This window comes from Ovis canadensis, chromosome 13 (genome assembly GCF_042477335.2).
Source record: "Ovis canadensis isolate MfBH-ARS-UI-01 breed Bighorn chromosome 13, ARS-UI_OviCan_v2, whole genome shotgun sequence".
In the NCBI taxonomy this organism is placed as follows: Eukaryota; Metazoa; Chordata; class Mammalia; order Artiodactyla; family Bovidae; genus Ovis; species Ovis canadensis.
This window is the reverse complement of record NC_091257.1, coordinates 58,265,708-58,281,790: the sequence shown is the minus strand read 5'-3', so window position 1 is coordinate 58,281,790 and position 16,083 is coordinate 58,265,708. Positions and strand designations below refer to the sequence as shown.

The following is a 16,083-nucleotide window of genomic DNA, read 5'->3' as shown; positions in this document are numbered from 1 at the left end:
GTTCCAGAGAAAAGCAAGGAGCCACTGTCTCTATGTTTCAAGGCTGTTTCTTGTACAAATGAAAAGTTGTGTGGGATTAAGGGTAGTTGGTGTCTCTGCCTAACAGATGGACAGAAATGTGAGAGATTGTGCAGGATTTTCTCAACAGGCACTTACCCATTTCTAACAGCTAAATTCTCCTGATGACATTCGCTGTCCCATCCTCCACTGGACAATAAACTCAAGGATTTCTCATTTAGTTAATATTTATTGATAAAACAATGTCTTACTAAAGAATGTTAAATAAAATTTTGCTGAATGAATGAATAAATGACAACCAATGAAGGGATGGTAAAATATGTACATATTTATCAAAATGCTAAGCATGGGCAGACAATTAAGAAATTAAATAAATGAATCAAATGTGCTGCTTTACAGAGAGCAAAATATAATACTGGATTTTTTAAATCATATTTTAGCTTACCAAGATGATTATGCTAAGTTGAAAAGTATACAGCCTATAGATTGAAGAGTATTTGTCTTTGTAAATATCATACACACAAATTTGTATAGGATTCTATAAGGAAAATGTACCAAAGTATTATATAATGGTGAATTACAGCTTATCTTTTTTTTCCATCATTTCTCTTTTACTTTCCAAATTTCCTGTAATTTTTTTAATTATCAGAGAAAAAAAAGAGCATTCTTACTTTGAAGTTTTAATTGTTTCATAAACTGTTTATTTTTTCACACAGAAAGGCATTTTCAAAAGTTGAGACACTTCATTCAAGCACCTTCACCACTTACAAAAATCCTCTTCACAGCCCCAGAAGCAAGAAATTCTTAAAGAACCACAGTGAGACCTGAGAATCAATATTCTTCAAGAAATGGATATTCAGGGTGATTGATACCACTGAAAGAGAAGGAGGAGGATTCATTTATTAATTCTGTCATGTTGTCATAGAGAGCATTACCCTGTGAGTGCAGTCAGGATGGGCTAAAATTCAAAATCTACTAACACATCCCTCCATCTCCCCCAACAAACATACATCAGGTGTCTGCTCCATGTGTACATGGCACCTGCACGTCCAGTCCCAACACTGACATGTATTCGTCACTCCACAGTGACAGGTAGTTTGACTCAGGTTACAATTTTAAGAGGGCGCAAGACCTGGGGCTAACTCTGGAGGTCATTTCAGCCCCTTCATGGAACTTCTGTCCCTAGACATGAGAAGGATCATAGCGAACAAACTAGCTGCTCTTTTTTCGCACATCCATGGATAAGCAGATACCGAGCATCCCCCAAAATACAGACTGTCTTCATTAAGGAAACTCTACTCTATTGGAGAGATACAACAGTCACCTGAATAATCATACAGCACAAAGTGGCTTTGATATTTTCTTAAATATCAAGGATGTATTTGATGTATTAAAACATTAGCTACCCAGTTATTAGTATAACTATTGTTTTCTTTTTTTCCGTGTTTCTACTTTTCTTTCTAAACTTGTCCTTTTCAATTCAATTCATTAAAGAGTGCATTCTGAGCAATTCCAAGGGCCAGGAGCTGTGCTGTTGACCTGAGCCCACAAAGAGGAATAAGTCTAGCCATTCACAGCCTAATGAAGAAGATGGAATTATACTTAAAAGTCTTTAAGGACAGAAAAGTGAGTCTCCACCATTTTTTCATTTATCATGTATTTTATCAGAATTGTGATATAGTTTTACAAACAATAGAGAGAATTTTGAAATCTTTCCTTCAAACAAAATCTTCACTGTACCAATAATTTGCATTCCCTCCTCTCTAAACTCCCTTCCAAATTTCTCTTCTGTCTCTTCAATCCTGACATTCTCCTGCAGTGATGAGGCAGCTAGAATTCTATGTTAGTGACTAAGTCAAAGGCAAGCAGGTGGGGGCTCCCCAGGGGATGGACTTCTGCTGGATAAAGGCTAAACTGCAGTGAGTCTTCACTCAAGAAACCAGAGAGACCCAGATGATCTTACCTAAGTGTGTCCTGTTAAGGACACAGCAGTCTTTCACTGGAGGGTCAGTTAAACTCATGATCTACTGGTAATTCAGCTTGGTAAGATAACAAGGATGAGGACATGGGAATTGTAACAGGGAAAAAAGATTAATGAAGGAAGAGATTAATTTGAAAGAAATGGATTGTGTCTTGGAGAAGAAATGCCTGTAAGGGAGAAAATCCACCAGACCCTTAGGAGATTGGGTGGAAGCAGGCCCATGTAACTTCTCAAAACTGTTGAGGGTTGGCCTTCGTAGGACCTTCCTTCATAAAAAGTATCAGCAAGATGATTTATCATTGTGTTAGGAATAACATGAATGGGGGCTTCCCAGGTGGTCAGTGATAAAAGATCCACCTGCCAAGCAGGAGACTTGGGTTCAGTGATTGGCAAGATAACTTGGAGAAGAAAATGGGTACCCCCTCCAGTATTCCTGCCTGGGAAATCCCATGGACCCTGGAGCCTAGCAGGCTACAGTCCATGGGTCCAAAGAGTTGGACACAACTAAGCAACTAAACAACAACAACAAAACATGAATGGAATCCAGAAAGGATTCATTATTATACAGTTTTTATTAATATAACCATTTTATCCTGATCTAAAAAGAATTAAACACGTTCACAGGTCCCTGTAAGAATAGTGGGCTGCTGGCACTGTGCCCTCTGTGTTTACTGGGTCCCTCAGCCCTGAGAGGAGGTGCACCAGGCACAGAGATTAGGGGCACAAAGTAGTGAAATCACCGCGATGTCAACTCTGAGAATTTTACTGATGGGCTGTCCTAGGTCCCAATCATTTCTGTTGGTCAGACACAGAGCCCAAGAGGAAACCTCTGCCTTGAGGCCTGCAGGAAGACTCTGGTTGGCTCCTATGCTAGAATCAGGACTGTCTTCCTAGAATCAAGTTTTTAAAAGTTTAGTTGCCCTACTGATCTGCCTGCTACAGGAAAAAAAAAAAATGTGTGTGAAACATCTGCAAGTCACTTACAGTAGAAATTCATAGTATCTTATATTTCTATTGATGCCATCGATTGCTTTCATGTCTTCTGGAGTCAGTTCAAAGTCAAACACCTGGGAGGGAAGAAGAATCACATTACCTTTCCCCCAAGAAGATGGCCTCCCCATGGGGACTGGAGGACTTTCCAGCTGGATGGGGACAAGAAGAGGGAACAGGGGAGTCATGTCCGTCCTCAGCTTCCAAGTGAACAAACCTGGGACCCTCTGCTGAGTTCTCACCTCTCCTTCCCACAACTCCTTCTCTGTCCACTTCACAAACATTACAGTGCCTCAGTCCCTTATCTTCCTAAGTGAATCACTTCAGAAAGAAAAGAAATGTACTAAAATACCCTTTTGTCTTTGGACACTCCTGACTCAATACCTGCACCTGAACAAACATTAGACTGCTTCACACTCCCCAACATGCCCTAAGTGTGACAGCATTGCACTGAAGCTGTGTGGGGAGGAATCTTCCTTGCAAAAGCCTATCCAAGAATCTGATATCAAACTCACTCTGTATCTATGAATAAATCTAAAAGAAACTTTATGTTAATGCCTTTGTAGATAAAGTTATGAAAATTTAAACATTAAAGAACACCTAAAATATTAAAAGTTCACATCATAATCATGAAATGAATAGCTCAGTTTTGTAAAGAAATTTGTTTTCTATGAAATGATCTAGTGTTTCAATGCAACATGAATCAAAGACTGACATACACATTCTCCTGTAGAAGTCAGTAAAGTGAAACCAAATTTTAAATAAAAGAACTATTAAAAAGCAGCCAAGACATTCTGCAGTTCAGTTCAGTTCAGTCACTCAGTCGTGTCTGACTCTTTGCGACCCCATGAACTGCAGCACACCAGGCCTCCCCGTCCATCACCAACTCTCGGAGTCCACCCAAACCCATGTCCATTGAGTCAGTGATGCCATCCAACCATCTCATCCTCTGTCCTCCCCTTCTCCTCCTGCCCCCAATCCCTCCCAGCATCATAGTCTTTTCCAAAGAGTCAACACTTCGCATCAGGTGGCCAAACTATTGGAGTTTCAGCTTCAGCATCAGTCCTTCCAATGAATATTCAGGACTGATTTCCTTTAGGATGTACTGGTTGAAGAATTTACCATTCTGGAAATAAGACTTACTTTATAATTTAATAACACAATACAGAAAAATGAATAGTTAAATGAAAGAGGCCAGAAATGTACTTAAAGGCTCTCTATATATGACAGAGTTGACAATGAAAATCTGTGGAAAATATGGACATGTTGTTTTTATCCAGTTGCTAAGTCATATCCAACTGTTTGTGACACACTGGACTGTGGCAAGGCAGGCTTCCATGTTCATCATCAACTCACAGAGTTGCTCAAATTCATGTCAATCAAGTTGGTGATACCATCCAACCACCTCATCCTCTGTCTCCCCCTTCTCCTTCTGCCCTCAGTCTTTTCCAGCTTTAGGGTTTTTTCCAATGAGTCAGCTCTTCGCATCAGGTAGCCAAAGTATTAGAGCTTCGGCTTCAACATCAGTCCTTCCAATGAATATTCAAGGTTGATTTCCTTTAGGCTAGATTGATTTGGTATCCTTGCTGTCTTAGATTTCCACTTAATAAACATATATGTAACCATTTTCATATTATATTGGAAAACCAATTCTAGGTGTATTGCAGGGCCAAATTAGAATGGAAACACAGAAACAAAATTTTTAGGGGACCATACACTTGACCTTGACTTAGATGGGCCTGTAACATTGGGCAATGAACTTTGCCAGAACTGATGAGTCAGTTCTGAGTCTAGAAATGAAGAATATGTTTTTCTCCATTCACTGACTATGGGTCATAGTACTGTGCTGACGTGATAACCAGGTTAATTGGCCACAGTCTAGCCAAATATACATGTAAAACTACATGGAGAAGTGTGCAGGCTCCTCTGACAAGAGTCATATCCACCTGCTAAAGCAAAACTGCTGAGCTTCTCTGCACTGACCTGCAAATGCATGAGCGGGAGCAGTTAAGAGGACAGCAGCTGAGCTGAGTTCAGGCTGATTGTCAAAACACAGAATCAAGAGACACAGAAATGATCTCTGCATTAAATCCTGAAAATGGGGAGAGTTTCCTGTATAGCTGTGACTAAGGGTACAATAATGGTCTCCTACAAATAAATCAAAAGAGAAACAACCTAGCTAAAGTGGACAAAGTCTTGAAGAGGAGCTTCACAAAGAGAAATTCAAGAAGATCAAATGTGTGAAGATGAAACCCTATAATATTAAAGGAAAAGCAAAAGAAAACCATGATGGTTTGGGGGTTAAAGATTGCTGCTATAATTTTTGTGCCCCCAAACTTCCAAATGGGAAAAGGAGTATGTCAAGGCTGTATATTGTCACCTTGCTTATTTAATTTATATACAGAGTACATCATTAGAAATGCTGGGCTGGAAGAAGCGCAAGCTGGAATCAAGATTGCCAGGAGAAATATCAATAACCTCAGATATGCAGGTGACACCACCCTTATGGCAGAAAGTGAAAAAGAATTAAAGAGCCTCTTTATGAAAGAGGAGAGTCCAAAAGTTGACTTAAAGCTCAACATTCAGAAAACTAAGATTATGGCATCTAGTCTCATCACTCCATGGCAAATAGATGGGGAAACAGTGGAAACAGTGGCTGACTTTATTTCTTGGGCCCCAAAATCACTGCAGACGGTGACTGCAGCCATGAAATTAAAAGACACTTACTCCTTGGAAGGAAAGTTATAACCAACCTAGACAGCATATTAAAAAGCAGAGACATTACTTTGCCAACAAAGGTCTGTCTCATCAAGGCTATGGTTTTTCTAGTGGTCATGTATGGATGTGAGAGTTGGACTATAAAGAAAACTGAGCGCCGAAGAATTGATGCTTTTGAACTGTGGTACTGGAAAACTCTTGAGACTCCCTTGGACTGCAAGGAGATCCAACCAGTCCATCCTAAAGGAGATCACTCTTGGGTGTTCATTGGAAGGACTGATGTTGAAGCTGAAACTGCAATCCTTTGGCCACCTGATGCAAAGAGCTGACTCATTTGAAAAGACCCTGATGCTGGAAAAGATTGAGGGCAGGAAGAGAAGGGGACGACAGAGGATGAGATAGTTGGATGGTATCACCGACTCAATGGACATCAATTTGGGTAAACTCTGGGAGTTGGTGATGGACAGGGAGGTATGGCATGCTGTGGTCCATGGGGTCACAAAGAGTCAGACACGACTAAGCGATTGAACTGAACTCAACTGAAATTTACATTTTGATGTTGTTAGAAATGGAGTCATTGAAAGGTCATGATAGTGGAGCTCTCACGAATGAGATTTTAAAATAGCATATTCATATAAGAGACTTGGGAGAGCTCTGTTGCCCCCTCCATGATATTAAGATGCAAAGAGAAACCTGTGACCTGGATGAGGGTCCTCACCTGACCACACAGGAACCCTGACTCAGATCTCCAGCTTCAAAACTGTGAGAAATAAATTTCAATTTTCCTCAGCCACCCAATCTGTGATATTTTGTTAGAGCAGTTCAAATGTCTTTAAAAAATCACATATTGCAATTTCATCAACTGAGAACAAAGAAAATAAGATGTCATTTGCACAAGATGACAGAATAAATGGCTGACATAACTCCGAAACCAAAATCTCTGTTTTCTGTCCAACCTGAACCCTCTCCAGCCATGCCGTGTCTCCTGTTGCCACATCAACACACACAACACATTCATGCATGGGGAAGAATTGGTAACTTGTCTTGATTCAAGGAAAGTCTTGAGAGACAAAGAATGATCCTCATGAAGGATGTTCCTTAGGACCCCAACTCATCACCTGTATGTTCTCTTTGATCCTCTTCTTGTTGTAACTTTTGGCCAGAACCACAACACCACGTTGTATCTGGTAGCGAAGGGCAACCAGAGCTGGGGTTTGCTTGTGCTTTTTGGCAATGGCACAAAGAACCGGGTCCTCCAAGAGAATGGGCAGGTCCAGGTTCACCCTGGAAGGAAATTCAGAAATGCTGAGGAGCTGAGACTAAGTACTCAGTTTGTGAGTAGTTTCACCAAACAGACCAAGTATGTCCACTCTATACCAGTGCTTCTCAAACTGTGATCCATGTAGTAAGAGCATCAGCATTACTGGGGATCTTGTTAGAAATACAAATTCCCAGCTTAAATGCAGACACACTGAATCAGAACCTCAACGATGGCACCTCCTATTCTGTGTTTACAAAGTTCTCCCAGTCATTTGGGTGTATGTTTGAGTGAGACCAGAACTGCCAAACTCGTGGATTTTATTTTCCTTTTTTAATTCTCATTTGTTATGTCTCTCCATTCATAGCTCTAAAGCTTGTACAATGGCATGAAAAGAAATAGTGATGGAAACAGACTGGGAAATTTTTTTTAATTGTCACATTTCACAGGTATTGATACAAGTTGAATAGTCCAAAATACAGAACTATTCATTTCATCATTATTTATATTATGCAATTTTCTATATATGTTTACAAAAATGGCTCATATTGAAATTTGTTATCATGATAAACCTGGAAGTTACATATTATTATCCCAATTTTAGATAAAAGATATGTGAGGTTTAGACATGTTTTTTAGAAATATGTTCTTTGTTGAATAAATAAGTAAATCATGATATGAGCTTGTGTCTCTGGTTTCAACTAAGGGATTCTATATAGATTTTAATGCAGACATTTGTTATTTATGGGTCAACAGTCTAATACAATGTAGAAAAATTGGCTGGGTGATGGGAAGATAAAAGAGAAGGATTCATTCCATCCCTCCCTGCTTATCCCCTCTGCCTATGAGTTATCTGAGTAATATATGATTTACACTATTTTATCAAAAATTTAATTTTACATAAACTCCTTGTTGTCTTCATGAGGGTTCAATACCATTCTTTTAGTCGTTGGGATCCCAGAGCAGCATAGGCAACAAGAACGATATCATGTGACTTGCAGAAATCCAACAGTTTCCTCTGGTTGAGATAAGGGTGACATTCCACCTGTAGAATGTCAACAGAGAAGAGTGTCAGATCATATGGAAAGGTATTAATGTGACAGAAAAAGATGTAAGCTGGGAATATCAACACCAAGAGAGAAATAGACAAAAGTGTGTGTGTACAGTTAATTTATGATAGACATGGATGGGAAAACCAGTCTAAGACTGAATAATCAAAACGTGGGCTCTACATTCCAGTAAATGCTTCTGAGTAAATATTTCATGTAATGTTAGCATCACCATGAGCCTTTAAATTAACCCTGTAACCTGGATGATTTCCATCATCTCCAGCACAGTTTCCTGTTCTGTGCTCCCTGTTGAGACTCATAAATGCTGAGCCACCAAGATTTTGGATACAGCCAACAGAACCACACACGAACGCTTAACACCCAGCTCAGCTGATTTGTCTCTTTATTACTTCCCATTCCAGTTTTTTTTTTTTGCTTTATCTTTATTTTTTAATTTTTTTTACTTTACAATATTGTATTGGTTTTTTTATTAATTTATTTTTTACTGAAGAATGATTGCTTTACAGAATTTTGCTGGTTTCTGTCAAACCTCAACATGAATCCATTCCAGGTTTTCATGGTCTTCCTTCTTGCTTGCAGTTCGCTCCAAGCCACTTTCACCCTCTGTCTGGTCATCCCTCCATCTCAGGGAAATGCCTCCTTCCTCTAGCTCTGGATTCTACCTACAATTTACCAGGAAGCCCTCCACACCTATCAACCCAGACTTTATCAGAGATATCATTATGGATTTCATTCAGAAAGTCCAGACAGAGGCTCTCCTCTCTAGAACCCTCTGACCCACAAAGGTCAGATGAACAGGAGGAGAGGACAGACAATCAGGCTCCAGGGCAAGAAGGAGGTTGTGAAGAGCAGGAGGGAGAGGAGCCGAGCTGCTCACCTGGTTGCAGACGGGCTTGTACTTAAGTCCCGGCTTGTTCAGGATCTTCTCCAGCTGCTTGTGGTTGAAGTTGGACACCCCGATGGACTTGGTCAGCCCTGCATCCTTACACTTCTCCAGGGCCTGGGGACAGATGGGTGCTGAAAAATCACTTGGAATGGGCAATAGGACAAGAATAAAAGCTGAAAAAATACCTGTAAAAAGTGTCATCCAGAAAGAATTAGCATTGATTATCAAGAAGGAAAGAGGGGAAGAATGACATGACACAAAAAGGAGAATTGCCATCTCCTCCTTGGAAAACCCTGGAGAGCACATGTCACATGGAAGGAAATAGATATCTGTCTCACTGTCCCAGATTCTCCTCCTCTGTTCCTCTCTGTGACCATTTCAGCAATGGTTTCCTCCCCACAACCCCAGCATCACATCCCTTAGAGTTCATGACCTGCTGAGTCTGATGGCCCACAGCCCATCTCACAGGCAGAAGAACTGATGGAGGTTTCCCCTCTCCTGGCTCCTCCTTTAACTCCCTACTCTTGGAACTTACCTCCCATGTGTGACAGAGATCCACTGAGTCAGCTATCAGTTTTCCATTTTCATCTTTTGGAAGTAATTCCTCCCCTGGCTGGAATAGAAGCAGTCATTTTAGACATGTCACAAAACCATTTCTCCACATTTAGCAAGGCTTCCAGGCACCTGGGATTAAACCTACATGAGGTAGGTTTACAACTTTCTAGATACTAATATTTGCAAAGTGATTGCATATGGAGAGGTAAGCAAGGTCTTTAGTAGGGAGGCTTATTCTTTTTTACACTCAAAACATGTTGTAATAAGTACAATTTTTCTAGGTCCTAAAAAGGACTTCAAGTGACTTCTGTGAATTTTGTCTGTTCTTGTACTGCCCTCTTTTGAAATATCTCTGATCTGAGAATGGCAGTAAGTTGCACGGCTTTATTTCCAGAATCAAAATTTCAACCTTGACCTGGGCTAGATAATCAGATTTCCTTTTCCCTCTGAGCATCAGATGCCCTAGAGCAGGCACATGAACCAGCAAGACTCTCCTTAAGTTGGTATGGATTGTGGAAGATCAGGGTCTCAAAGATCAATGGTCTTTGAGACCATTGTGGAAGATCAAGGGTCTCAAATGTTCATGGCCATGAACCTTGAGCTGCCCCAAGGTCATATTTTCCATCAGTGGAAAATTTTCAGTAAAAAATAAGCAAACCATGAGTAACATCCTGATAAGGCATAGAAATTAGTAGAAATTAGGAGACGTTTCTGAAGAGTACTGCGAATCCCCAGTCTGTCTGTGGCTATGACTTGTCATCTACATAGTCCACTAAGCTATTGTGCATCAGATGGTTTGAGCTGCTTTTTGTAACTTGAAATCAAGAGTTCTCAGTAAACCATTCTTAACAGCTAAGTGCAGTCTACAAACCTCATGAAGTCAGGCAAGAGAGGAGGCAATCTCTCCCAAGTCCTTATAAAGGAACAAAGTTTAGACGCACCCAGAGGGAGCACCACCAAATATGCTCAACTTGAAAGGGTGAAAGACAAGAGAAACTCATCATGTTCAATGTAGGAGAGTGTCATGCTCATCACAGCTGCACCAAACTCTTCATGAAATCCCCAGGGACCCAGGAGTCATATTCAGGACTGTGTGCAGAACTGGCCTGCTTCTACTTCCTAGAGTTTTTCTGGCAGAGACTCAGATTATTAACTCCTTTCTCTGGGAGGCATGTAAGGGATTCAAAGAAGCTCAGTAAAAAGATGATCACAAATTATTGTTTGGGAGATTCTACTCCAGTGTAATTGTCCCTTCAACCTACTAAGACAAATCTTAATTCAACCATCCATGCAAGTTGACACATATTCTAACACAAGAAATAAAATTGATGTGATCACACATATTTCCAACCTTCACAGCCAGTGGAAAATGAATAATATAGAGATCAACATAGCCCAGTTGAAGAGTTTTCAGTGACTTTTCCAAGGCTGGTCGGACCAACTCTTGTCGAAGGGAAGTTAACCAAAGCTGTAGAGATTAAAGAATGGAAGTTTTATTAATAATACTTCAGGTTTCTTTGGGTTTTTTGGGGGTTTTTTTGTTTTTGTTTTTGTTTTTGTTTTTGTTTTTTTTTGCCTTACTGTGAGGCTTGTGGGATATTACTTCTCTAACCAAGGATCAAATCTGGGCTCATGGCATTAAAGCACCAAGTCTTAACCACTGAACCACCAGGGAATTCTAATACTTTAGGAATTTACCAATAAGCGTAGATCCCCCCAAAATTGATCCTATTATATAATTGCCACCTTGGCACAATCACTTGCATACATGTTCACACACAACATGCACAGCACCTTTGAAGTGTAGAATATGTCTTCTCTCTTCACAGTGCCATCTGCAATCTTGTTTCGAATGGCCTGGCCAACTTGCTCCTCATTTTGGTAAGCATGAGCACAGTCAATATGGCGGAACCCAACCTCTATAGCAAATTGGGTGACTTCCTGAGCTTCACTCTTAGCAGTCTACATAAACAAAAATGTTGAATATCCACATGATTAAGAGATTGCAAAGGCACAAGCTTTGATCTTCCCAAGGATTGACTTCTCTCTGTGACTTTGGTTAGCTCTACATGTGTGGTGAGGAACCCATGATAGTTTCCCTGAACATTCCTGGTGAGTTATTCCATGGACACCCAGGAACCCTTCAACCCCAGGCAACCAGTGGTTGATTGCTGACCTCAGAGAACCCAAGAACACCTCCAGGTTCAGTGGTTTGCTGTTAGAAGCCAAAAGACTCAGATTAAGTTGTAGTCATGGGTAGCATTTATGCTGTGAGATGTATACTTATATACAAAGATATAAGGTGCCTGGTAAAAGCAGCAGGAAACCAAGTGAAAGCATTTGAGACCTCTGTCTGCCAGTGAAACTACACAGAATACACCAAATAAAACTGTATCTATTCAAGGTGTACAAAGTGATGTTCTCATATAAGAATCCATAGTTAATAATCATCGCAATCAAGCTAGGTAACAGATTCATCACCTCCCATAGCTAACTATTAAGGTTTGTAAGACTTTTAAAATCTAGTCTAACAAAATCTTAAGTTATAGCACATTATCTTTAACTATAGTCACTGTGCTATACATCAGTTGTTCAGGCTTATTCATCCTATAACTGAAGATCTATACCATTGACCAACATCTTTCCATTTTTCCCAGCCTTGACACCAGCTTCTGGTCACTATTTCTCTATTATCTGCTTATACAAGTTCCACTTTTAGAGAGTGCACCTATAAAGATATCATGTAGTATTTCTCTTTCTATTTCTGGCTATTTAACTTAGCTTAATGTTCTCCCAGTTCATCTGTGTGGTTACAAACGACAGGATTATTTTGTTTATAATGCTAAATAAATGTTCCATTTCTTTTTTTTTTTTAGAAATTATTGCTTTATTTGAGAAACTTACTTCCAAATTACTTTTATGTGGTTTTTTTTACTTTATTTTACTTTTCAATACTGTATTGGTTTTGCCATACATCACCATGAATCCACCATAGGTGTACATGAGTTCCCAATAAAAAGTCATAAAGAGCATCCAAGAGAAAAACATATAGTTTCCATAGGAATAAGGACCAAAAAATGGGGTTGATGACTACCCCAAACAATATTTCCTAAAGGAAAACAATGTAATATTTAACTTCTCTTTTTTTGAGGCAGGGTAAGTGAACTACACACATCATAAATAAAATTTTCTTATTTACAAGGAGGAAGGACTATGATCCTGTTTTTGATGCATATTAAATACAAAAATTCACTGTTCTGATCAAGATGAGGGAAAAAACATCATTCTTCAAAACTTCATTCATTTCATGCAATGAAATCCAAAGGTCTGTTGAATCCACCTTATTGATTCATGTACTGCCTATACTTTCTCTTCTGAGATACATGTATGGCATAGGCATTTACAGAGCCATCCACCTTTTTCCCTTTTGTGGCGTCAAAGGAGGCAAATCCCATTAACTTCATCATTTCTATTTCTTCCTCTGTTTTTGCCCTCTAAGTCTTTCTCAGTTATCTGACGTTCTTTGCTCTTTGTCTCTTTCTTCTCCTCATCTCTTCTTTCTTTCAGTCAAGAAGGGAAGACGTGGATCTATGTCGTCTTGGGGACCTGGAACGCCTTCTGTGTGGGGAGCAAGAGCGGCTTCTTCTCCGATCTCGCTCCCAGGACAGGGACCTTTCTCGGGGCCTGTGTTCTTTCCCGGGATGTGGACCAGGACGGCCTAGGCTCCCCCCGTGGGGAGCGGCTGCGGCTGTGACCCATTTAGAATCCTTCTCCAGTACAGGTCCTCCATTTCTTTTTATGTGATTGAGAATCTTTCCTACTTCAAGGAGAGATTAGATTAGACCGAAGTTAGATTCGGTCTAACTTCCCTCTGTTGTGTCTGCTCCTGGTTTTTCTTAAATGCTCAGACATTTGGGGATGTACTCAGCCATGAACCAGTGAATTTCACTGACAGCCTGGACCCTTCCTTGCCCTGACCCCCTGAGTACTACAAAGTCCTGTCTTCTGTTTCCAAAATGTCTCTGGATATTTCTGTTTTATAAATGAAAAAGGTGAGACTCAAAGTTTAAGAACCAGTCCCTTGTGACAATTACATGCTCTAAAGACAAGACAGACAGCCAACTTTCTGCCTTCCAGTCTAAAGACTTGTCCACTAGCCCCACTTATGCCCAAGCACTTCAGACTATACTTTAATAAAAACACACAATGAAACCCAAGAATACATTGCAAAACCTGGCTTGTAAGACTGTAGTTTATCCCCTCAGTGATATATCCCCTCAGTTTTATCCTCCTCCCCACTCAAATGATACTATAGTTCCCATCAGAAGAAGTTTCCGAGCAGAAAGAGAAGTACAGGGGAAAACAGCTGGAGTGTTTCTGCCCTGGCACTGAGCAGGTATCCCACAGTAGAAAAGCAATTCTCTCCCATTATTTTTCAGTCACCTCATCTTCAGGACCTTCCACCTCAAGTGCTTCTCTGGATCATGTCTTTTTGAAAGAAAGAAAGTGTTCTGTAATGAAATAAAGAGAAACCCTATCATTGCAATCCCCCTCAAAACAAAGCAGCTGACAGTCAGTGATCTTGATGGCCAAGTCTCACCTCTTCTGCCAAACTGGGAAAGAGATGGAAACTAGAGGGGAACCCAGAGTAATCTGCAGGTGAGCACAACCTCAGACCTTGATGCAGAGTGGAAACTGGATGCTCTCTCCTCTTTCATAAGACATGGTTCTAGCCTGGTTAATGAGCCAAATGACTCTCCTCGTGTCACATGGGGAATCAAGACTTGAGACCCCATATCCCTTTCACTCATGTTACATCCACTATTTTTTATATCTCAACCCCAAACCACTACTCTTACCTCTGGAGGTGCATAGGTTCCAAATCCCAGGACAGGAATGAAGTGGCCATCATTAAGCTTCACTTGCCTTTTGGGATCCATTGCCTGTTTCTCCTCTGAGTAAGCAGACTGATTTGTTTTTTCTTCTTCCCTCACAGTTATAAATAACAGGAAAGTAACACCCAGCTGCAGGATCCAAATGTTAGCTGATATGTTGTAGGAGCAGCATGACTAAACCAGTGCCCATAGAGTAAGAAGAGAATTGAAATCAGTTAACTTGTTTGATTTTTTAACCAATATAACCTTAAGTATCAAATAATGATGAGATGTGCTGAACAATTATTAATCATTAGTTACACAAGAAACTCTGCACAGTAATCTTATTTATTTTTCTATTATGAAGCCACTCTCAATCAAACATCAATTGAAACAACTACCTTACAGTACAAACACACTCACATACAAAAGTGTTTAATAAAGAGTTTTCAAAATGCTATCCCTTGTTTGGGAATGCATGTAAGAATTAAAGATTTTAAAATTTAAAAAAAAAATAAATAAAATAAAATGTTAATACTCATAAAAAAAATAAAGAATTAAAACTTCAAAAGAACATAAATTTCCTTTTTCACATTTCCTACCAGCAAAATTATTTTGCTTTACATATCTTACAGTGGTGAAATCTTGAACAGGATACCAAAACATTTGGCTAAGTCCTTGTTGGAGGTTAACTCTTAATAGCTTTAGGACACCACATGCAAAGTGCAAACAGACTTTGAGTGCTTATACCTTGTCCTTAGTTATATAACATTTAGAGTACTCTCATAATACACCTGATACATATTTCACATGTTTCACTTAACTTACTATCTTACAGCATTACTCATAAACGAATAACCTATAAACAACTTAGATTATAACAAATTCAGGAAGAGTAAGGGAAATTATCATGCAATGCTACATGGTCATACTGTGAAGTCAAAAGTTTAATATGTACTATGATGCCAGCAAAATGGTGAGCTAGGAAGACTAAATTCTCCCAAGGAAAGATGAAAACAGAGAGAGAAAGCAGCTGAAAAACCTCATAGGAGTTCTGGAAAACAGTCAAACAAAGATCAACAGCAACAAAGTAAACAGGCAATTAGGAAAAATTCAGAACAGAGTGTGGCAAGGAATTTCACTGTGCATCACTCACCTGTACCCTCCTCCTGTCTGTCTGGAGCGGTGCAGTCTTGATCAGCTCCCAGTTGCCTCCCTCAAACCAAAGTGATCACAGAAAACCTGTGTGCAATGTTCCAACCTACTTGGGGGCTGTTTGGAGATTGTTGTCTGTTCCACTTAACTCTAAACTTAAACTGAAGAGCAGTTAGAGGGGCTATTACAGCTGTGGGGGGACCATATATATATATGGAGTGAGTGTTAGTTGCTCAGTCGTGTCTGACTCTTTGCGACCCTATGTGCAATAGCCCACCAGGCTCCTCTGTCCATGGAATTTTCCAGGCAAGAATGCTGGAGTGGGTTGCCAGTCCCTTCTCCAGGGGATCCTCCAGACCCAGAGATTGAACCCAGGTTTCCTGCAATATAGGCAGATTCTCTACCATCTAAGCCACCGGGGAAGCCCATATATATATTTATGGGGCCAAGGACAAAGGAATAAGGGGGAAACATAGACTAGACCAAGTATTAATAAAACCCTGAGTAGAACTGGGGTGTGGATTTGGGGGGGGGGAGGGAACATAGAGCATTCAAAAACAGTCATAAATACACCAGAA

At 40.0% G+C, this 16,083-nt stretch overlaps 1 protein-coding gene and 1 pseudogene across 1 annotated transcript; both read right to left on the bottom strand.

Annotated features, from left to right (window-relative positions):
• Positions 1-689: 689 nt before the first annotated feature.
• LOC138416992 (dihydrodiol dehydrogenase 3-like) lies at positions 690-14,470 on the bottom strand. Its single transcript, XM_069546553.1, has 9 exons — positions 14,336-14,470; positions 11,271-11,438; positions 10,828-10,944; positions 9,457-9,534; positions 8,913-9,035; positions 7,901-8,010; positions 6,826-6,991; positions 2,984-3,066; positions 690-892 (listed from the first exon to the last, which is right to left on the bottom strand). Exons 1-9 carry the CDS (start codon positions 14,414-14,416, stop codon positions 850-852), a joined length of 969 nt encoding a protein of 322 aa, XP_069402654.1. The 5' UTR covers positions 14,417-14,470; the 3' UTR covers positions 690-849.
• On the bottom strand, positions 12,782-13,235 carry LOC138416993 (U4/U6.U5 small nuclear ribonucleoprotein 27 kDa protein pseudogene; annotated as a pseudogene).
• Positions 14,471-16,083: the final 1,613 nt, after the last annotated feature.